General features: G+C 29.6%; 2 protein-coding genes across 2 annotated transcripts in view; both read left to right on the top strand.

The window, feature by feature from the left end:
• LOC123304978 (acid sphingomyelinase-like phosphodiesterase 3b) overlaps positions 1-25816 on the top strand; it is a 984284-nt gene that overhangs the window by 368864 nt on the left and 589604 nt on the right. The gene's annotated exons all lie outside the window — the stretch shown is intronic.
• LOC123290685 (maltase A3-like) lies at positions 5268-8190 on the top strand. The gene is made up of 3 exons (XM_044870946.1): positions 5268-6395; positions 6828-7423; positions 8101-8190. The coding sequence occupies exons 1-3, from the start codon at positions 5316-5318 to the stop codon at positions 8165-8167; spliced, it is 1743 nt and encodes a 580-aa protein (XP_044726881.1). The 5' UTR covers positions 5268-5315; the 3' UTR covers positions 8168-8190.

The following is a 25816-nucleotide window of genomic DNA, read 5'->3' as shown; positions in this document are numbered from 1 at the left end:
ACTTTCAGATAAAAACAAGTGAAAATAAGCAATTGGCTAAGTTCGTTGTTGAAATACACTGTATAGAAAATGTTGAATATCAGAGCTTGCATTAAGTTTAATTAATTGAAGAATTTATAAAAAAACAAAAAAAAGCAAACAAAAAACATTAACGTGGGTCTATTACCCGCAATTTGTTCTAGTCTTGTAAATTTAGACTGGAAGACATTTCTTTGTATTTCCAAAACTTTTCACAAGACTCACTAGTTGAAAATGGACACCAAAGTTTTGCCCTAATTTAAAATTAGTTGATTTTATGAACACCTATACCAAAATTTTGTTTGTGGCATCAATTTTAATTCTAAGAGTTATAAACTAGAGACTAAAATTAGTGTACCTTGATATATATTTCGTATATACAGAGTATTTAACACGAGAGATTATTTGTAAGGATTTAGTCAGACCATATTACTTTTATGTTTCCACTAATTACTTGACCCTTTCAAAGTTGTAGGTAGTGATTGATATAATTGAAGCTTTTTCTGTATTAATTATAAACACAAATCTTATTTCGTTCTGTAGATACGTCTTTGATACAATATCCTTATAGAGAGCTCTTGGACCATTAATAGAGTATCCAAATAAGAAACATTTTAATATTAACTTAATTTAAATATGATATATTCATATGGATATTTAATGTCGGTATGTATTTATTATCATAGCAATATTATACATGCGAAAGTTTGTATGTTTGTATGTTTGGATGTTTTGACGTTTTTTATTCAGTAACGGCAAATGGTTGAACGGGTATCGATGAAATTTAACACTCATATAGTTTATTACCTGTTCTTGTGGGGTTATCAAAAATCTACAAGACGTATCCACTTGAAATTTGGTATAAATGTGTCTTGTAAAACGCTATTCCTTGATATCCACTTGAAATTTGGTATTGATGCGTCCTTATGAAAACATTGTCCCGGGAGGAACTTTCACTACTTTTAAAAATAAAAGGAAGGGCACATGAGGCCAAGATAAGTGAAGGATGTTACACTGTCGTCTTTCTTATTAAAGTTAAAATGGTCCAGCGGATAAGTAACTGCTAGTGTAATATAAATATTTTATTATAATAGCCATACCTACATTACATTAATTTAATATCATAATTAATGATAAAATAATTATATTATAGACTCTCACATATTCATATAAAATATATCGTTATTATGATCAATTTTACATAACAATATTAATAATAACAATAATATTTAATTATTAAAATATAATAATAATTATCTTATGGGTAATTAAATTGTAATAAAAAGCTCTTTAAATTACTATATCATAAATATAATGCAAGTCGTAATGGAGCACAAGAGAGCCAATTTTTAAGATACCAATTTTTTTTTGGTGTTTCTTAAAGAGTCAATATAGGTTCAGAAAACCCATGTTACCGAGTTGCAAAATGGTCAAATTATCCAGGATAGGCAAATGAAGTTAAATAAAAAGTTTTGATACCCTATACATTTGAAATATATATCAAGGTATACTAATTTTAGCCTCAAATTTGTAACGCTTTGAAATATTCATAATACGTACAAAATCTATTTATAAGTTTTTATAAAATCACTAAATTGGTCCATTTTCTACTCGTTCATCCATCCGTCATCACGATAAATCAAAAACGAAAAGAGATATTAAGATGAAATTTTTATAACGTGCTCAGAACGAAAAAAGGACTTTGTAAACAGTAAGTTCTACGTGAAAAGTAATTTGTAAACAGTTCTACGGAATCTTGTAAACAGTTAGAGATAGAACAAAAGCTTAAATTTAAAAAAAAAAAAAAAAACTTTTTGTAATCATTTTTGATTGTGATTATAGAATATTGCATACTTAGAATGTTGAAGACCTACAAGAAGTATTTTCCGATATCAGTATTTGTTACTAGTTTTTGCATTTTTAATCACCTGCCAAACTAGCCACTATAAACAATTATTACGACTATTATTTTAAATCTTCTTAGACTACGGCTACTTGGTCTGACACATGATTACCTGTATGAAATCTTATGCTAATTTTGAGGTATAAAAACTAAAATAGTGGCGTGAAATTGTGAAACATCCACTGAATAGTTGTACATAAAGGTCATTTATCTCTGGATAATCTCAGTAATAAATGTCAGGTCAAAAAGCAGAGATTAAACTAAGACTACATTAAAATCTTAAACTACGACTCTATATACAGTGCGGGCCATTGAAATTTTGCTTGAATTTATTTTGATTCTCTTTTGAAAGATACCATATAACTAAATTTCTTTTGTTTCTTGTTGCTGTTACTGGCAGTTTTAATTGAAATTTGGTTAGCCCACACCGGTAATAATTATTGAAAAAATTTCCGCTTATGGTTTGCCAGTCACTTGGTATGAATGTAAAATTTTACAGTGAACCTTTTACGGGCAGCGTAACAAGGGCATTTTTTGATTTTCTGTGAAAAGCCCATGTATTATTCTAACATTCTCTTCAAGACTTTTGACTTTGATTAAATGCCCAACACTATACGTTACAATAAAAGTTACTTTTTTGTAACTTTGAAAGGAGCACCTCTCTCCTGCAGCCAAGGAAGCTCAGAAACCAGCAACATACAGTAAAATAATCATAATATAGTAAAGTCAAATCAATTATAGCATTTGATTTTTAAGCAATTCGAAGTATATGGTAATTCACATGTAGCGCCATCCTTGGGCTTAATTCGAAAAACAAAATATATAAATCGAATGGGACTAATTGAAACATAAGATCTACTTGGCCAAACTTTCCCTGTAAGTGTAAATTGTTTTCAAAACATTTCCTATGAAACAAATGCCAATATATATCCAAACGGTTAAAATAGATCTCTGTATAACTTACTTAAAGTCCGATAAACACTTGAAATCGATAAAATTTGTATTTATACTTATGATAATAATTTTTAATTATTGTTCATTTTAATCAAAAAAAATTCCAAGTGAACTTTCCTTTACCTAAATAATAAACTGTTTGTTGTTAATAAAATGTATGACATACACACAAAAAAATGCACTCTGAGTCCCTTGACTCTTGAAGTAATACAGCTTTTATAAAGCAGAATTGTTAATATCTGATATTTTTGAACATTGAATAGGCATATTGACTACTACATTTTTTTTATCACTTTAAGAGAATAATTATCACTACACGGACAGAACAGTGAAGTTGGTTTTTTAAATTATATAGAAGACCGAGTTTTTGCAGGCAATTGTGCAGGCAATTGCCTATACCGTTATTCACGTAATTAAATTATCATTTTTTTATAACAATTTCGATTGGTTAACAAATCGATGTAATTATCTATATTGACATACCTGTTCATGTCATATAAACCTCAATATCAACACCGAATCGAAATTGGTATCAGAACAAAGATAATTTATTTAAAAATAGCCTTGAACACTTTTCGATTGAAAACTATGATAGACGAGATTATAAAACATTGAAATTCAAGTTCAAGTTAGAAACTAATCAAACCATCCAAAGTCTTTCAAAATATAGGCTTACAAAATGAGAATGAGATCATGCTTGAAGAAATTTCTTTTATAAGACAAAGTGGAATATTTAGGGGAAATGTTTACATAAGTATTATATAAAAATACCTAAACTTTGACCATACGTCAACAATTCAAAAGCGCAATAAAGCGACAAAAAGGTATCACTTAAAATGTTCACGTAAAATTCAACTCATTGAAGCAAATTCAAACTACACATTGGTACAAAGCTAACTGCTTATAGTATTTTTTAAAAGCGTACAACCATATCTTCCTGTCGGACAGAGAAATAACTAAACTTTGCTATATGGTAAAGTAAAAGGAAGTACTCAATAGGCGGTTCTAACTAGATATAAAACAGCCCTAAATTCAAAATTTGCATATCTTTGGATGAATAGTTCTAGAGTAATATATGATATCGGAAACTTTCCGTATCTTAACGTGCAAGAAAGTACACAAAAGGTGGACAATTTTATATACCAAAAATCCAGAATCCGAAATGTCTAAATTTTAGAGCTACTATTTTTTGAATCATGCCGTACATATCGATGTTTAAATTATCTATTAGAGGAATTTGAATTTTTATTTTACTGGTCAAAATATTGATAAGATTGTTTTCAATGTCATTTATTAAACTATAGGGGAAACTAAGAAAAGACAAGTTCTCTTAGAATTATATTCCTTATATATAAATTCAGCTTCAAATAATATGTACTCCTCGCAAATTAAGGATAGTTATGTCTTTCAGTACCCTTGCAAAATATTTCAATGGCAGGCAGTTTTTTATTCCTTGGTGAAGTATTTTGGGATTTTTATTCGTCTTAATCTTAATATATATATTTCTTGTGTGCGTGTGTATGTAATTGAACTCCTCCTAGACGGCTGGACCGATTTTGATGAAATTTTTTGTGTGTGTTCGTGGAGATTCGAGAATGGTTTAGATTTACAATTTGGTCCAGTACAACTGTTTTTGAGGGCCCCGTACCAAAAAAATGAAATTTCATTAAATGGTGGGAGCGCATATAAATCATATCACATTATGTATACTATGTGTACTATGTATTTTTAATAGTATTCAGGTATTGTCAATAGGCATTTATTAGAGCCATATGCGAGCGCAGCGAGCTCTACTATCAAAGGTCAGGCCAAAGGTCGAAGGTCAGGCCACTCCAATAAATAGGAGTTAAATTGGGGTTTAGCGGACAGGCTAAACGTAGTATAGGTATTCATGAATTGGAGTTACGTTTTTACGGGACAACGTTGTTTCAATACTTGTAATTGTATTTTTATCAAGCGCAATTATTACAATGATTTAATGTACAAAAAAATTAAAAAATTTGATGTCAAATTTTAAATATTTCAAAAATATCAAATTGAAAAGTAAGTCGATACATAAACAATTAGGTGCTTTCCAAAGTGGCAACAATTTAATGTTTCTACATTTATAAATGAATTGTTATTCATCATAAACACCTGTCTAAATCTTTGAACGAAAAAATAAATAATACATCATTATTTAAAATAAATAATTATTTTAATAAAATAAATAATTCAAACATTAGTACTATTTTTAAGTTGGTATCTTCACTTGTATTTATTTTTTTTAGGTATATAAGTGGCCTGTTTTACCCCATTCAAACTTAAAAGATAAATCACAACGATAGCTAATCAGTGAGATTGTCAATAAATACTTCAAATTTGTAATTTGAAGTACATATTACTTAATATATAAGTAAAAAGATTCTGATTTGTTATTTAAATTGAAGAAAAATAAACAATGCGACTACAAATAACCATATGTTTATTGTTACTTGGATGTTTAGTATTTGTTACTTGCAATCCAATTGATAAGAATGAAATACCATTAACAGAAAAAGAATGGTGGCAAACTGCAGTGTTTTATCAAATATATCCAAGATCATTTAAAGACAGTGATGGTGATGGAAGTGGAGACTTAAAAGGTATACAAAGTCAGCTTTCTCATATAAAAGATCTTGGTGTAACAGCAGCATGGCTATCACCAATATACACATCACCGCAAGTCGATGGTGGGTATGACATAGCCAATTTTACGGATGTCGATCCATTATATGGGACTTTAGAAGACTTTGATAATTTGATAGCGGAAGCAAAAAAATTGGGTTTAAAAATCGTTTTAGATTTTGTACCAAACCATTCTAGTGATAAACATGAATGGTTCAAGAAGTCTGTGAAACGTATTGACCCTTATACAAATTATTATGTATGGGCTGATGCAAAAATTGTTAATGGAACCAGACAGCCTCCAAATAATTGGAATAGTTATTTCAAATTTTCTGCATGGGAATGGAATGAAGAACGTGGACAATATTATCTGCATCTATTTGCAATTCAACAACCAGATCTTAATTATCGTGATCCAAATTTGGTTAAGGAAATGAAAGATGTTTTACGATTTTGGATGAACCGAGGTGTTGCTGGATTCCGAGTTGATATTATTTCAGCTTTGGGTGAGGATGAAGCATTACCTGATGAACCGTTGAGTGGAAATTGTTCTCCTGACGACTATTGTTATTTAAACCATATTTATACAGAAGATCAACCATTAAATTATGATATGGTTGTACAATGGCGAGATGTGTTGAAAGAACATGCAGCTGCAACAGATAAAGTTCCAAGAGTGATAATGACGGAGTCTTATAGTGAAATTGATAAAACTATTAAATATTTTGGAAATGAGACTCATGATGGCGCTTGTTTCCCATTTAATTTTTATATAATAATGGGCATATCACAGTCATCAAACGCACAAGACCTTAAAAATGTGGTTGACAACTATTTTAACAAAGTTCCAAAAGGACGAACACCTAATTGGGTCGTAAGTAAAAATATTTATATTTTTTATTTTACGATTAAGCTAAGAGATGCCTCTCAGTTCTCATCAAATTTGTGATAGAAACACAAATTAAAGATCTCGGTGTGATCCTGGCGTCGGCCTCATAACATGCATTTCATAGCTCACCATCATCATCAGAAGCTGTTGTTGTTTCAGCTAGCTTTTGATCAACTTGGCGATTGTCGCTGACACTGTGTACTTCGATTGCTTTTAAATATTTGTTACATTTGCTCCGTAAGTGTCCAGACGTTACTTTAATCACAAATTCTTCAAGTTGCCGTTAAGTTGAAATTTACAAATCTCAGTAGATATTTTTAAGTTTTTAAGTTTCAATCTTAACCCCATACGTTAAATTGGTTTGAATTTTTTTTTAAAGATTTTAACATAAATTATAAATTACAATAAAAATTTTAGTTGGGAAATCATGATCAACATCGTGTAGCTGATCGTGTTGGGGTAAAACGAATTGATGGTTTAAATATGTTGACAATGACATTACCAGGAGTAGCCGTTACATATAATGGTGAAGAATTTGGACAAGAAGATGGATTTGTAACCTGGGAAGAAACTCAAGATCCACAAGCAATTAATGCTGGTGAAGAAAATTACTTAGGAGCTACTCGTGATCCAGAACGTACACCATTACAATGGGATGATAGTAAGAATGCTGGATTCAGTACTGCAGAAAAAACATGGTTACCAGTCAGTCAAAAATATAAGGAAACTAATTTAAAAAAACAAAAAGCTGAAAAAGAGTCTCATTATAAAGTGTACAAAGATTTGGTGAAATTAAGACAAGCTGATGCGTTGATTAATGGTGATTTTTCTTCACACGTAGAAGGTTCAAATGTGTTACTAATTTTACGAAAGTTAAATAATTCAAAATTATTTTTGACTGCGATTAATTTTGGTGATATACATGAAGAAGTCGATTTATCTAAAATCGATAAAATACTTGCAGAAAATTTGAAAATTGAAGTTTCTAGTGTTGGTGCAGCGCAAACACAAGGGTAAATTACATTATTATTATTATTAAATACTTCTTAAAACTAAAATATATTGCAAAAATTATTTTTACTAGTACATATACATCATTATCGTGTAAAGTATGCTTTCAATAAGAGGGTGCACAAAACTCGAAACGCTTTTTCAACATTTTTTGTAATTATTCGCAACAAGTAAAAATTTCAAGTCGTCAACCATTGATAGTTTATGGGAAATTATTCCGACAGAAAACTATATAAAACCGTTTTTGTTTTTTGATATTGAAATCAAACGATACAGATCAGATAAAATGCAAAAATATTTTCTCGAATGTAAGACTTAATCATTTTTGAGTTAATTTGCAAATTATTTTTTTTAAAAGAATAATAAAATGGATATTAATTAGTTCTAAGATCGTGGCGCAATTCATAATTTTCCTGTTGTCATCAAAGTAAATAGAACATTTTAAATTTTCTCAAATAAGAAACATATCAGACTCGTCTACTTTTAACAACAAATTGATATTTTAATTGTTAAAAAAAATAGATGAACAATGCCAAAAAGTATTCTATTTAAAAGACACAACTTTTGTTTGCAATTGGTCTCATAGTCAATATATTTTAGTATATACCGAGGATGCAAATTAATATCTGTATTGCCATATTTCCTTTCAGTCTATTCAAACATAATTTTTGTTTTTCAGGTCTATTGTTTCCAACGGAAAATTGCATCTACATCCTTATGAAAGCTATGTTCTCTCAAAAAATTAACATAAAAAGATAAAATAGATAAATTCCTTGTTTTTATTTATCTGTAATTGTGTTTACTGAGTTGTTATCTCTTTCGATAAATGAATTTATATTTATACTTGTTATGAATACAAACAAGTTATTAAATTTTGTCAGGAAATATAAATTTACGTCATACTCTGTTTAATAAGTGTTTATAATTGATATCATTATCAAGGGAAGGTTGTCTAGGTCGGCCATACTTTTATGTTTTGTCCTTTACTCAACAAGATTTTATATATTAAATTTTACTTGTGAATCTAGTTGGTGCGAAAATTTTGTTTCAAAATAATGTGGTAAATAGCCAATAATTTTGTAAGAAGTTTAAGTTTTAAAAATAAAAATAATGTCTTTCAATGGCATTATTTTTGCAGTTACCAGAGTAGTACAGGTCTGTCATAAGATACTATTTATTAGAAAATGGTTTTCACCTTTGTACACTTCCATTCTTCGAGCAAGGTCAGGGTAAGCCTGAAAATATAGATAAAGAAGTGAAAAATAGTTTTTTGAGTAAAGCTCTAAATACTATCTTCACAAGTAAAATTAAAAAATCTCATAATGGAAGAGCGTCAGGACAAAAAAAAAATTCGTTGAATTTACTAAAGCATACTTTACATTTGAGGTTTGATTATAGTAGTTTTGTACACACACATACTGCGGTAAGTCAAGCGAACGATAGAATAGTGGTCGTGTTATACAGATTGTATATTGCATATAAATAACAGTAATGATTGTCAGTCAGTTAGGAGTTAGAACAGGGCTGGTCAGTCAGCCCTTATTCACATATCATGATATAGCTATGACAGTTAGCATGGTAAATAACATGCACTGAGGTTGAGGAGTTTTATATAAAAAAAATTAACTCGCCTGGTTTACCAACGGGCTATTAAGGAAAAAATAGTCGTTTAAAAAATACTTCGGAATGACAAGAAATCAGATTGCAGAACTTTATTAAAATCAACGGAAAGGTGCGAGAAACTGATTTTAATCCTCACATACCCCAAGCATTTTAATACAATTCACAGGAAAAAACATATAAAACACTGTTTAGCTAAAACCGAGCTTTTGAAGGTCTATGGAATAATCTTGTTCAGATTGGGCTCATCACTTCAACTACCCCTCCGCCCTGCTTGTTTCATTATCATGTAGGTTATAATGTGATTACTATACATATTTTGAAAACGAAAATTTAAAAAAGTGTCACTAAAAAGTTTTTTCGGTATGCAATGATACTCGTATTTATGAGATAAAATCGAAACAAATACCCTCTCTCTTAAATTCACATTAATCCTATTTTCATACTTTGTTACTATATGATACACTATACAAATGAGTTTTTTGATCTAATACCAAGTTCAAGAGTGAAATTAGGGAGCCATGACCAGATTTCGTTTATCATTTCAATCTTCTTCCCACATGAATACCGATATAAGTCCTCACGAACAGTAGATATATTAATAAATCAAAATAAACGGATAAAAAAAAAGTTGTGTCTATGAAAAATGAAATCAATGCTTGAATAATTTTCACGGAGCTTATAAGGAAGAGTCATGCTACGTTATCAGATAAAAAAGAGATAAAATTTAATTTTTTAATAAGGTTATGGGTACAAGGCTGCGACTAGCTCCATAGGTGTGTAGCAAAACTTGTATAATAATGTACTCACATAATTAAAATAATTTAATGTGTATATAATTAATATCATATAATAAATAATTAAATTATGTTCATTTCATAAATTTTAACAAATTGAAATGTTTATTTAGTATTTATTATAGTTTCAATTATAAAAATCTCTAAAAATTAAATGTGGTTTTTACTTTTGTATAGTATAGCCAAAAGGTACATTCTTAATTAAAGAGAAACCAAGACTTAAATAAAAAAAAACTCTATTTTTAACCCCCAAACTAAAAAATTGGGGTGTTATAAGTTTGGCCGCTATATGTGTATGCCTGTATGTGTGGCTGAAACATCGCAGCGCCTGACGGATGAACCAATTAAAATTTTTTTGGTTTTGTTTGAAGGGTAATTTAATTCAGAGTGCTCTTAGCTATCGAAAGTATTTCAAGTGTTAGAGATTAATTCAAGAGCTAATTTATTGTTACGTATCTGAAAAAACTAAAGATTGGCGATGATCTTCCAAATCAGAGCAGTTTGGAAAAGGCTTTGAGGAAAAAGGCAATTGAATGGAGAGTGTTCTTAGATATATTTCAAATACTAGTTAAGAGTTCCGTAGCCGAAGCATTTGTCAGGGGATTTTTAAATTTTGTAAATTTAACTTGTTATTGAAAATAAATGGAATCAAAGATTATGAAGATAATAGTTAATATTACATACTTTCGTTTAAGGTAAAATGAACCACACCATATCTTTTTCATGTGAAATTTTTCTTGTAATCGATGACAGCGTATTCATGACCTAATAAGGGGCATATTTTCACCTATCATTCACTTATACAATAAAAATATCTAGAACCTTCATTTTTCGGTTCTTCCTTGTAGAAACACCTCTAGAAGTCATTACAATTTTTTTTACAATTTATGCTTGATAGTGAAATCCTAAAGTCCTGTTAAGATTCAAGTTACTTTATCGACTATAAATAATTTTTACGCCCTACTGCTCGAAAAATAATTATGACGACTGACTCGTTTTTAAAATCTTAAGATTGTGCATTCCAAATTTCTTAACTAGTGTAACAAAAATATGTTCGATTTTCATTTATGATGAATGTCATATTTTCAATTAACAAATAAAAGCGAAGTTTTAATTTTTGTTTCAGATACTCAAATAGTAAAAGTATTCTCTATTCTATAACAACTGTTTGTAAAATGTTTGTCTCCTTTACTTCTTGTTTTTTATCCTATACTTATACACCTTAGACTTGTACCATGTTATTATTAAAAGTTCTAGATAATCCTAGTGTTGAGTTATCCAACCCGAAGCATGGGAAAGGTAGGCACGTATTTTGTGTTCAAAATAAGATTGTAAAGTATATGATAATCAGATTTGTTAGTTTTTACATTAATATATTAGTCACAAGCACACAAGATCAAATTGATGAAATAATCAAATAATGGGCGTAAAATACGTGTGATAGATCGTTGTATTCGGAATGATGTTTAGATGATCTTAAATGTGCCAGAAGCGTTTTTCAGCAGATAAAAAAGTGTAACAGTTATAAACAATTATAGATGAAAAACAATTTAAAACAAACAGTGGACTGAGTTAAATACCATGTATTTGTTTTTTGACGTTACGTAAATAAAAAAAGATATCCACTTTTAAATAGCCACACACATAACTGATATTCCATATTAATACATACTATAAAATTTGCACCTAATCAGCGCCCTCGTGGGTAAACCGTGATGTTTACAAAAAAATGTTTTATACAAAAGTTGTTAATTTTTTTATAAGGATCCAAGACCCAATTGACCTATACTGCTTATTTACGAACTCGACCTCACTTTTACGTCCTGAGTACGCTATAAAAATTTCATCTTGATATCTCTTTTCGTTTTTGAGTTATCGTGTTGACTAAAAGACGGGCAGACGGACAGACAACCGGAAATGAACTAATTAGGTGATTCTATGAACATCTATACCAAAATTTATTTCAAAGCATCAATAGTTTTAAGCGTTACAAACTTGGGACTAAACTTAATATACTATGTAGGTATATTTCATATATACATGGTATAACAGGCTATTTAATTTGTCGCCAATATTTCATAAAATATTCATATTTCAGAAATTTTTAAAAAACATTCTTTTACACTACACAAATAAAAAACTCACAAATAAAAAACACTCACTTTTCAAGTCTTTTTCCATTATTTAAAATTTAAATTAACGTTGAAAATAGGTTTTTTGGCGGCATTTTTAGATTGTTGTAATGAGGTTAAAAACGTGTATTCTAAACATATTAAAGAATTCACTACTATTGGAAATTTATCTAAAAGTTAATTTTTCAACAAGTTAGACAATTGTTAATTAACAAAACTTTCTCGAATTTTCGTCTAAATTTTAAGTTTAAAAAAATGTTTAAATAATTAGCGTAAAATTTTTTGACTGGTGGCTTCATTTGAGCCCTTCTTATATATATACTTAAGAAAATAGCGTCGAAAGAGTTTAAAAAATTAACTTTGCCTATAATAACTTTTTTACGTTAACATAAAATGAAAGATCATGCAATTTTGGTCAACTTCTATCATAACGCTTCTATCATACCATACTTATCTTTCTATCTTCGTATCTTTAAGACCATTATTTCTATATTTCACCAATTTTTTATTTGTGGACTAGACTTTCTATAGAAACCATAATAATTAGGTATACAAGCTAACATTTTGTATCGACGGTAATAATTAATTGAATGACTCAGAAAAAAGTTTTTTCAAAAGGTTTCAAGTTTCGTAATAAAAGTAAACTTTACAAAATTAGGTAATATAAACAGGACGAAATTAAAAACGTTCTTCTGTTTGTGGCTGGATAAAAAAACCTTTTTCATTAGCATAATTAAGACTAACATTTTTGCTAATGAGAAATATCCTTCTTTGTAAAAACGACGAAAAGTACATAAATATAATCATAATAATTAACTAAATAAGGTGGGTAATAATAAAAACATATAAACAAACACAGGCCAACTTATATGTGAGTGAATAATTACAACTATAACAAAACATATGTCAAGTATTTTATATATTTTATACTTTTTGTTTTAAATCCTTTTTAATTTACCCCATTTTACCAACCAAGTCCTTTCAATTGTGATTAATTAATTGTAATATAATATACCTTTAGACGCATACTTACATACAGTGTGCAGATTAAATTTATTTCATTTATAAAAATATCTTTACTGAGTGGAACTTTATATATTTAGCGGTGATAACAAATTGTTTAAATATAACATGAAAGGCTAATGAATAGTAAATTGTTTAAAAATATGACATAGCTTTATTATATTCATTTCTTTAGTATTATTACGAAATATTTTAATTGATCTTAGTATTATTATGAAATCTTTCAAGCAAAAAAAATTTTTAAAGTTCCCAGGATAGCATAAACTTAAATTTTTAAGTTTGTTGCATTGTCAATGCTGAATTGTTGGTATAAACAACAGTACAATATGACTCGGTTCCAACATTCAAACAGGCCTTTACAGATTAGAGGCTCACAGATTATTATAACATTTTTGCCCACATCCCTAAAAGGGGAAAAGGAGGAGACGTGTTTTTTCACAATTATATAAGCTACCCAAAAACGACTAAATTAGTCAAATACTTTTACGCCTTACTTTTTTTTATTTAAAAATATGTTTTACGCTTTTGTCTAGCAAAAATCATACGTTGACTGAATTGTATATGTGATGTAACTATTATTAGTAGTACATCAAAGAAATTGTTTTGAAAAATTTATTGAATTATTAATGAAATTTTAAAAGGTTTTTTGTATGAATATGAATTAATAAGTTGTAGATATACCGACTAATAACATTTTATGTATTTAGAATATAAACATAATAAATTCGTAATGTCAACGTAAAGTAGTGTCAATGACGAGATATTTTTCACGTATCAAAAGTAGTAAATAATTATATATCGTTTAGTTTGTTTAAAATGATTTTTTTAGCGGAAACTAGCGAATTCAGTTGTTTACTAGCGAACACTTTTGTCGTAGGTACAACAGAAAAAAAACTACAAAACGTTGCAACTTGTATTAGAATAAGTGATAAATATTAATATTTATAAAATATAAAATGAGAAATCAATAATTGTGGATGATAAAAAATAAAATTCCAATCCAAAATTATAATAACCCAAAATTCCAACCTAAGGTTGATCGGACATAAAAGCAATGTGTACCTGAAAATCTGAATTTACGATATGTTATTCCTTGCGTTCTCCTGCGTATAAAACATTTTTTTTTTAAATCTGTTTTCTTGTTATAAATGATTAAAAAATTGGAATTCTTACATGTTGTAAATAACGGGTATTGAATGAATGCATACATTTTCGGCAATGTCGCTCCACCTTCTACAGATTTAAAAGTAAACAACTGTTACTATCATTAAGTGAATTTAACACGTTAAAAATTAAAAAAAAAAAAAAATATCTTAATTAAAATGATAAAAAGATACGAAAATTTTCGTCTGCTACGTCCATCAGAGTCAAAAGATAATTATCTATGATTTTTGAATTTAAATAATAATCACATAAATCCGGTTACTAGTTCCGATTCTTAAAACGAATTTTATAAATTTTAAACTGTATACTCTCCCGTGAACCCAACGAGGATTCCAAGGAGTGATTATATTTTTTACACGAATGTTTATAAATTTCTTTATTACGTCATATCAGGTCACATGTTTGCATTTTCATTTATTTGATCATGAATATACATTTTCCTCAAATATATGACCTTCAACTAAAACAAATCCTTTATTTTATATGAAAGTGATTGGTTTATTCAATTTTGATGAGGACATTCGTTTGTTTGATGCTGAATTTATTTTAAATTAATTCTATTCAATCTAGCGATTCATATTTGGTAATTTTACGTAATTTTGTGGGATGTTTTGTCGATTTTCCGGGGCTTGCAATGTTGGTATTAAAAATTTTCAATGTATTCTGATGGTTTGACTTTATTTCGAGTCGATTGCTAAAAATTCCATCATTCTAGCGTATATACAACAGAGAATCGTAATTTCAGGGTTTTTTTCGATTTTCCGGGGCTTGCAATATTGGTAGTTAAAATTTGTAACGTATTTTGTTGGTTTAACTTTATTTCGAGTAGATTGCAAAAAATTTCCCATCATTCTAGCCTGTATGCGTTGCAATGAAAAAGTTTATGTTTTTCGATTTATCCGTAGGTTTCAAGCAAATCCGCGTCGAATGTGCCTTTATATCCCGCCCAGAAGTGCAGCAGTATCGTTCTATTCGTCTTAAAAACCCAAAGGTTCTTAGGTAGGTTATTAGAAAAAAAATCAACATGGCGGAATTGGCTTCGATAATTTACGGTAAACACAACCTGTATTGTTTTTGCTCTCTCGAAAACATCTCTATATACCAGCCATGCAGACAATTAACAAGGCTATGGGATTCCATTATAAATGTTTAGAATTCCTCAACAAGAAATCATTTGATTTACAATTTTTCTTCGCATGATTTACGCAACCCTTACGTGATACATTTATTCCTTAATACAATAATAAAAACGATTAATCTACCCAATATTTAAATTGTTGGAATTTATTTTCCATCATTAATAAAAAATGATAAATCAATATACATACAATATATATGTATAGGTAGTATAAATTTTAATGATTTCCCATTCGATAAAGCCTACTTAATTAATATTAATTTATATATCCTATATTTTACACCTGTGTGCTATAAAACTTTGTACCTGTATTAAAGGTTCACGTTATATTTTCAATATAGTGTGTATAATGAATCCGTGGACAATTTTTATGAAAAATTTTATTATCGAAATTGTTGTTTCTTACAATAAAGGTTATATGTGCACAACATCTAAGTCCATATATACACTACGATGCAACAGTTTCGAAAAATAACGGATGTAACCTAAAGGTATAAACAAGTAAAGTCATTTACAATATCTTGGAAATTAAAATTAAAGAAGAAACAAATGTTCAATCTAAGTAGTGTTTAGAAATGCAAGCTCTTATAGTGATTCTGAAATAATAAAAATTTCGATTATAGGTGTATTATTATAGGTAAATTATAAGTATTTGCGAAACATTTAATACTCTGTGTTCGGTTTTAAGAGAGAGATAGGCGGAAAATTTCTATTATTCTTTATTTAAATTTCAACCTACTAGCTTTTGTGATTAATTAATAGTTTAGAATTAAAGTTTTATATTTTCGTATGGGGGATAATTTTAGGAATTTTGCTTATGCAAAATAACTTTTACAATAACACGTTATAGTGTTTCAAATTCTTAGAAACAAAATTAGCAGGTGTGGGAGAATAACGAGTTTGGTGAAATAATGACGAACAGACTTGTATTAGCTACTTAAAGCTTTGCAATTTCAGTGACTGTATTTTTTATTACATTTGACTATCTAAAATATATACAAAATATCAAAATAACAATAATTAGGAAAAAATCTATTACAATGACATCATTTCCAACCCAAGAAAACACTGTTAATTTAAATAATAGTAGTAGTAACCAATAAAATTTGTGCATTTTGTTAAAATATCCTTCAGGACCCACAATATGAAGGGGATATATTTTAACAAAATGCATAATACAGCCCACAGAAATGCTCATCTTAATTTGAATAATAAAATTTGTCACAAAATTATAACAACATATAAGAAAACCTGAAATTAATTTTTTGCAGTAAAAGTAATGATAATCGAAACATTTTTTGAAATAATTTCATGATATAAACCTCAAAACTTCACTGTTCCGAATTAATTCCTATCGTGCTTACCCAACTCTCTAAATTAGGATAAAGTTTGAAAACTTGTCGAACAGTATCGATTGCATAATTTTTTTTTACATTTTTTTAAATCATTAGGTTTCTCAGACTGCTGTTAGCAATAAACTTCTTATATAGAATTGGGGCTTAGCCTACAAGGAAGCCATACAGTTAAGATCAAATTCATGACAATTAAATATCGTAATATCGATAATACAAAAACGTTAGTTAGAAACGTATCTCTAAGAAAATTTAATTTTTCAATTTATTTTGGTGGCTGAGTTTAAAAAGAACAGCCGGTATATTTTCTCCATTGTATGAAAACATTTCCACTTTACATTCAACTCTAAAGATCGTCATAATATGTTACAACCTAACAACAAAACGATACGTGCGATGAACCCTGCTATACATCTCCGTTTAAACTTGCTATATCTATCTATACGTTCAAATCGGTACCAACTAACCTTTTTAACTGCCACATAATATTGAAGACGTATTTGTGTACATGTGGATGAATGTATCAGTGAGTGAAATAGGACTTTTAATAATTTTTTAAAATTTCCATAAAGGGATCTATTATATAGGACGGGGCATATCAAATGGTTTCTGATCGAAAAGTACTCGGCCATTTAAAAATTACTCGGCCACTTTATATTCGTTTTTATTTATAGTTGTTTATAATTTAAATTCACAAATTCATAGTTCTGAGGAATAACAGTGCTATAAACAGAGGCATTGTTGCATTAGGTACGTTTTTTTAAGGCAGTTAAAAAAATAATTAAAGTGAAATTTTGATTCTAGGAACTGCACTGCTCCCTCATTACCAAATTATTTCACCATTTACCGACCAAAACTAATTGCTTGTAAACCTGACATAGTGTTTTTTGTCATTTCTCACGTTGACCTTTTCTTTGCAAAAACTATAACCAATTAACCTTAAGTTATTGTACATATCATACAAGCTCCAATAACAAAACATCGTCACTGACTATAGATAATGTAAATATATTTAATAACAAATGGGAGTTTAAGCTTCATTAACAGCGAGTAGAAAAAATTCTATCTTTGCTTCTTGAATATTTATTTATGCTTCTTGAATGTTTATATTATTTTAATAAAATTAAACTAAATATCTAAAATCAACAAATTAATGTTTCTTTAAAATTTTTCGCAGTTGTTTATTAGAGTGTAAACACTTCGTCAAAAAATCCACCTCGCGGGGGCGTACCTTAATCTCATTTTTGGGGGATAGCTAAGAGTTTAAATCATTTTTGTATCAATTACAAAGAAACTATGCATCAAATAAACAAAAATTCAATCATAAATTGAATCAAAAAGAGGTAGAACAAAAGTTTAATTATAAAAGTTATTTCTTATAAAAAAATTAACTTTTATATGAATCATTCTTTCGTAAACATCACTGTGTACCCGAGTTGGCGCCACTTCAGAAAAAACTTTGTCCGTTTTCTCCCAGACCATAAAAAAAAGTGTGTTAATTTTTTTCAGGTTAACTTCAACTAATGGTTTTGTGAAACATTGTGGAAAAAGAAAAAAAAGTTCTTTGGAGACGGGTTAAAAGGAATGTTTAGACAAAATATTTCAACCAAAGTTTTTAATTTTTTTATAAGCAATAACTTTTATATTTAAACTTTTGTTATATCTCTAACGGTTTACAAAAATTTTATTTCTTTATTTTATTGAATGAGCAAAAATTTCTAGAAAATACTTTTTTTTGCTATTCTAGAATGTTTCACAAAACCACTGAAGTGAAGCTAAAAAAATCAATACACTTTTTTTTATAGTTTTGGAGAAAATTTTGGCACCAAAGCTTTTCCTAAGTTGCGCCCTCACGGGTAAACAGGGATATTTACGAAAGAATGATTCAAACAAAAATTTTTGATAAGCAATAACTATTATATTTAACCTTTTGTTCTATCTCTAACGGTTTGAAAGATGGATACTTTTTCATTTGATTGAATGAGCAAAAAAATTCCATTGCCATATCTCGGTCAATTTTGAAGATAGAAGTCGAATTTTTTTTTTAATTTGATGCATAATTTTTTTGTAATTTGTAAAAGAGTGATTTAACAGCAGAATCAGCCGTAGTAAAAACATGTCTATCGAAAATTTCCTCCATCTGTATCCTAAAGTGGACGCGCTGCCCCCCACTTTGATCACGTTGTATATAATGTTGGTATAATACAAATTGTATGTCATCTTGTACTTCAAACTTTACCTATATGTGTGGTAATGTAAACATAGCACCCAAGTATTGTAAAATGTAGAATAATTCTCTGTTATATTCACTATTTAAATTTGGTGAAATGATTGGTGTAAAGTAAGATAAATATTACTTACATTTTACACAAGTCAATACTATGTAATACAAAATGGTATGTACTAGTTACATGACAATATGTGAGGTTGTGTTGTTTTAAATAGAGGTATAAGTAAATTAACTTGTATATATCTTCATATATATTCCACCCAGTTTAGTCATCATGTTAGAGCTACTATAGCTAGGCTGGCTTAAAAAGCTGAGCTCTTTTAGTTACTGTACAAAGTGTCTCTAATAAACAGTTATTGAGAGCTCTAAGTGAACTGAATCTAATTGAAACAGTTGTGTCAAGGAGAGATCGATCCCAGGCCGTGCCTAAATAAAATCAATTTTATTAATATTACTTTTATTATTTGAAAATATTAAATGTTATAAAATATCGTTATTATTATATAACATAGAAGTGGTGAATTTATAAAAGTGGCGAATTGGTGTAAATGATTCAATTGTACTCATAATTTGTATTTCACGAACTTTTTTTTGTTTCGGAGTAACTGCATAGCATTTCATTAAAAAACCAAACTACAATTGCGCGTATCTATTTGGTAAATAGTGAAATGGATAAAAAAAATCGAAGAAATGTTTTGTGCTATTATGAGTAGGTTGGACCATAGATAATAAATATTTATATTATAATTGGTTGTCTATGGGTTTGGACGAGTCGGAAAAAGTGTCAAAGGGGACCTAAAGGAAATTAAAGATATTTTCCATCAGCATGGTCCACACGTGTCATATGTAACCTTTATAAAGAAAGGGCAACAAAAATGATGCTAATCATTATAGGGGTCTGTCTCTCTTACCTAACATAAGTAAAGTCTACACGGGAATGCTAGCGAACAAAATCACGAAATGGGTTGAGGACAAACATATTATATGCGAATATCAACGTTTTAGGAAAGGCTATGGTGTGCAAGACAGTATTATTGTCCTTAAAGGCCTAATTGATAGAAGCATCCGTATGAAACGGAGTCAACTCTATTGTTGTTTTCTTGATTTTACCAAGGCTTTCGACTTGATAAACAGAAACATGCTTTGGGCAAAATTATATAATATGGGCATGCCAAACGATTTAATTGAAGCAGTTAAGTAGATTTACGTTAATGCACCATAGTGTAGAGCAGTAGAGCACATCCAATAAATAAGATAAGTTTATAAAAGTATAGGTATTATAAAAAAATTGTTTTTTCTAGCAAGTATTGAATCAGTGTAACATGTTTGTCACTGCGAATGTCACAGTGGCGAATTCAGTACAAAGATATTTTCATTTGTAGACAGATTTTTCATTTGTATAACTCCTGGCTGTTAACCCTTAGCTGGTATCGTAAATTTGACATACGAAACTGGTATCGTGGGGGCCGTGCGGATCCCATAATATGTTTGCTTCTAGCAAGTAAGTTTTAACTATGAACTTGTATAAATGGTCAGAAATAATATATAGTAGGCTTTTTTATGTAATCAAATAGTTTTTATTAATACAAATCTTCTTATGTCGATGCTAGATCACAAAATAGTATCAACATTTGGGTAATATTTTATTCTACGTCACAAATATCAATGAAAATTATAGTTTAAAAAGTTTAAATCAAAAATAAAATTATTTAACTTTATTTATAGTAGAAAATAAATAACGTTTTATAATCTCTAATCAAAATTTCACAAAAACCAACATGAATTAAATATGGTATCGTGGGGGCCGCGTGGACCCCAACACGTGCACATCTGGGTCCCAGTAAGTGATACAGCGTCGAAAGCCCGGCACCCGCTGCAAATAGCAACGAAATGAGAATATTAATGGCAGCTGCTCACGATGCTTAGTTTATTAGAAGATCATGAAAGCGTGGGGGTCGCGCAGCCCGGCCTCAACGATACCAGGTAAGGGAAATGTTTCAAAAATACTCCCCAAATGTTTTTATTTCGTCATATAGAAGCCACATGCGAATCTATAGCCGAGTATTAGACAATCATTTTAATAACAAACATCGCTCAACGACTATAAAGTAGGAAGGTTTAGTTTTATCGAAATATTTTAAACCAGATTGTATAATCTTGTAGAATGTTGTAAAGACCGTTAAGAGACATTCTGTAGTATGTGGACCATCTTCAAGACTTTAAATGCATATTGTGTATGTATGTGTGTATTATTTACAAGAAGTTGGTAATATCTATTTAAATAACTTATTTTGTATACACTGTCTGTCTGTCTTTCTGATTGTAGCTATCAGGACAACGTGAATAGGAGCAACTGTAACGGAAGACGTAACCATGTATATGTATGGTTAGTAAGTTATAGTAGAGATACTATTTACAACAGAACGTAGAATAGGTGTTAACCAGTGTATTTACACGGTAAGAAATGCATGGCCCTTACTACAATGGTGACATGGCATAGAGAAAGATACTATATAAGAGAAAGAGACAGCATCTATGTTAGCATAAGTAATATTGAACAGGGTTATCCAGCAAAATTATTGTGAATGACATGATAGTATGCATGACACCCGGCTGTAAATGCAGTATGGGCCTATGCCCATACAGCATTTACTAGTCCGCCATAACTATTGCTCATGTTACTATTCCCTCAATACAGTGTACAGAATGACCAGAATTACGTTTACACCGATACAGTTCATACCAATACCTACTGACATAGTGATATCCACAATAAATTTCTTACCGTGTGCTAAACATAATTTGAAAAATAACGATGGTAAAATTATTTTGCATTAAGAACTGTAGCTATAATTAACAAAGCAAGAAAGTCTTTTCATCTTGGTACAATAATTGTATGAATCAGCCACTCCTGGCAGCTCCAGGTCGGGTTTACAATACCCGATATCTGTTCAAACTCAATATATAAATTCCGGTGTGAATTCTGTCGATTAAACAGCTGTAGATAACGACGTTGATTCAATGTATCAAATTTGGCTCGGGCATGGCATTCTGTACCTTGGAATTGGTATCGGATTTCATGATATGGCTCACTAGGGACCAAATGCGTGGGCTGATTTTGATAATTTAGACGTCAATCGATTTGTCTTAACCTTAGAAATGATACTGAAGATATGGAAATATTGAAAATTCAATATGGCGACCACCAGACGCTATATTGTGAAAATGTGTGTTCCTATATGACACACTAGAGATCAAACGCGTTGTTCGATTTTGATGATTTTGACTTCAATCGATTTTTTTTAACTTTTGAGTGCTGCTGAAGATATCGCAGTCATGAAAATTCGATATAGCAACCCCCAGACGCCATATTGTGAAAAGAATGTATGTGTTACTTTGTGGCGCAATAGAGACCACACGTATGTGCCAATTTTGATGATTATGACGTCAACCGATTTTTCATAATATTGCGAGCGCCACTGATGATATTTGGTTCACTTTTTACTCAGTCTGGCTTTTTGATATTTTAAATTTATTATACTATATGACTGTTTGTTTATTTACAAAATATTTCGAAAATTTCATATAAACGTTATAATTTCAAAAACTTGAAATTTTTTCTACAACCCTAGTGGCTCAGTAAGTAATTGCGTTACCAAGTCTGTACGCTAATAAAAAATTGTTTTTTGTTCTTAATTATATAACACGTGAAAATTAACTACCACACGAATCGCAAAAAAAATTATCCAAATAATAACCATTGCAAAACACCACGCATAAAAACCATTGGTAGATCATCCAAGATATACAATGGCGGTTATTCTATAAATTATTAATTTACCTAGTGTACCTAGTGTCTAGTTTACATCTAAGCGTAGCCCTAACACGAGTATGACAGAATACATGCGTTAAGCAATGCATCTAAGAACGAGGTGTTATTGACGTGAGGTGTTAACGCATGTACTCTGTCATATTCGTGGTAGACGAAAAGATGTAAACTGAATCATTAGTATAATATGGCTTGACTGATATATTCTGTATGTGTAGTTGGTACTTTCACTCCTAAAGTATAGTATTTCTTTATCAATACTAATATTATACATCAAAGGTGCTTTGTCTGCCTGTTTGCTAGCGTTTCACAGTTTAATGACCGAATTGGTTTTGGTATTCGACTACCTAAAACGCTGGGAATGAAAAAAATTGGATATGTAAAAATAATTTTTAACCTCAAAATCTATTTTGAATAATTGCGAAAGTATCTGTATGTTTTAATTAATTTCTTACGGCTCATTGTTTTCCCTGTACAAACCTGTACAATATTATATAATAAGAGAAGTGAGGAGCACCAAACTCAGAGGTCAAAGCCCGGCTTTCGATGCTCATTGTCAAACAGATGATGAATATTGTGTGTCGTAAACAGAGGCCAGAGAGTAATATTTTTATAATTTTATTTATAATATATTAATTAGTTTTGAAAAATAATATAGTAATAATTTTTCATGCGAAGTAGGCGGTTAGCGGTTGGTATAAAACGTAATACAATCTAGTCAGTGTCGGTGTATCCTTCTATTTTAAGTCAGCATGGATTTTATTACATAAGTGAAAATAATATGGGCATTATCTCATAGATATATTAAGACGTTTTATGTAACTGTACGTGCTGGTTTTTTGTTATTAATAATAATTATTTTAAATAAACAATATTTTTAAAGTATTACATACACTAAATAAATAATCTGTCTCCAGACGTTTAGAAAATTTCCACTGTCTTTCTTGGCGGGTGTTGAACTGATCACAGTCGGTGGTTTAAATGCATGTAGGTTATTTGCGTTTGTGGAGTAAAATAAATGAATTAATTTAAAAAAAAAGTTTGTATAGATTTCATAGCGGTACAAAATATTTGTTTAGATACTCCATAGGAATATCACAACGGGCCCTATGACCTTACTGTGTCCCTCGTGGACAACTAGAATAACATAAGATTATATATACTTCATAGCAATTGGTTAAAGTCTTAAAAAAAACCATGGTCGCATAATTTTTTTGGATTAAAAATTACGTACTAAAATGAATACATGGATATCGCATGACAGTCGCTACCATTAACCAAATACAAATCCTTTGCTAGATTCTCTAACCACATAGAATTAATACAGAAAAAATATTCCTTTGGGTCTTGAAGATATTCAAAGCAAAAAATCCTTTACAACTATTTGTGAATTAACACATATGTCTACTTGTAATACATTCATGATTCGAAATCTATATTACATAGAACCAACGAATATACATTCTACTTATATGCACTGTTGTGTGTCAAAAGAAGGAAATACGAGGAGTAGAGTAAGATGTAAAGGAGCAAGGAACAACATAATAAAATAAAACAATATACATGTTTTTGGTAGAAAGAGTTATTTCCTACACTTTAAACGACCGACGGACCTGTACTATTATACTGCCTAACGTTTATATGTGTATTATTACTCCAAGCAAAATAGAAATAAGAAGAAAAACTGGAGTTCTTAAATTTTTTGAAAACCATAAATATATCTTTTTATGTGTTTATTGAAGGAAAAAAAAGTCGGCACTCTGTAGTGAAATGCATCGGAAAATGGGAAAAGCATTACTCAAAAATATCCTCCTTACCTATATATCCTCTATTCTCTTTACAAGGATATGATTTTTATAATACTTAGTATAATAAGTTTCAAATTAAGGTAGGGATCGAAATAATCTTTTATTCCAATCCAAGCCCTCTGATAATGAGTATAACTCTCAAGTCATACATTTCTACGCATTTGAACTAAAACAAATATTAATTTCTGTTAATCAACTTTGGAGAAAATTATTTTATTAACTTCCCACTATAAGAAGTTATTGTAATAGGTCCGATTTTCGACATACCGGAATTTTCAACATATCTTTACATTTCATAGTGTATGTGTGCCTATTAACGGCAATATGATCCGAAAAGAATTTCATAACATTCGATCAAGTCGGTCGAGTTTTTATTTTTTTAAATTTCTTATAACTTTTTATTATGCTGGGAAGTTGTTTGAACCTCAAGGTTCACATCGGAATCTATACACGGCTTGTTTTACTTTAATCTAACACGAGAGATCAAGAGAGAATTCAGTAACACTTCAATAACACGAGAGATTCAGTTTTCTCAAAACAACAAGTTTATGAACAAACTTTGAGGGTTGAATTATCATTAAATACAAATAATATTGCCCATTTTTAGATATACATCATTTTATTTACTAATGAGGTAATTAACATAATTTGCATAACTGCGGTTCATAACCTGTTTGGAAATTTGAATTAAAAAACACATTCATTTTAATTTAAAATAAATTATTTTATTTTTATTAGATTCAACGCTTTAGATCATGGCCTACTTTATCCTCAAAATAATAAGTTTATGACCTAACTTTGGGGTTGCAAGGCAATTGAATTTATTCCAATAATATTGGCCATTTTAATATACTCTGTTAACATATGTTATTCGTTTTCTCTAAGAATGTATTTTCAATACCTTAAAGGAGATTAAATGTTAATACAATATTTTAACAATATAATTCCTGTCAACCTTAAAATGCATCTGTGAATATTTTACCTAATCATTAATTTTTCAATACACAATCCTCTCGTTCTTCTTCAAAATAGAAAACCTTCCTACAAATGAAATTTACAAAATTTATAAAACCCCTGACAAATGTTTCGGGTATGGAAAGCTAAACTCTGACCTTAAACACTAAAAAAGGCTCTCCAATAAATTATCCAAACAAAACAAAAATAAAATTCAAACAAAACAAAAATATTCAAAATCGGTTTATCCGTTTAGGAGCTCCGATGCCATAGACACACAGGCAAACATAGCGGCTAAACTTATTTAAACACCCTTTTTTTGGTTCGGGGATCAAAGATGAGCTTATT

The sequence above is a fragment of the Chrysoperla carnea genome, chromosome 1 (assembly GCF_905475395.1).
Source record: "Chrysoperla carnea chromosome 1, inChrCarn1.1, whole genome shotgun sequence".
Classification (NCBI taxonomy): Eukaryota; Metazoa; Arthropoda; class Insecta; order Neuroptera; family Chrysopidae; genus Chrysoperla; species Chrysoperla carnea.
Note: the sequence above shows the minus strand (reverse complement) of the source record. Positions and strands in the feature narration are given on the sequence as shown.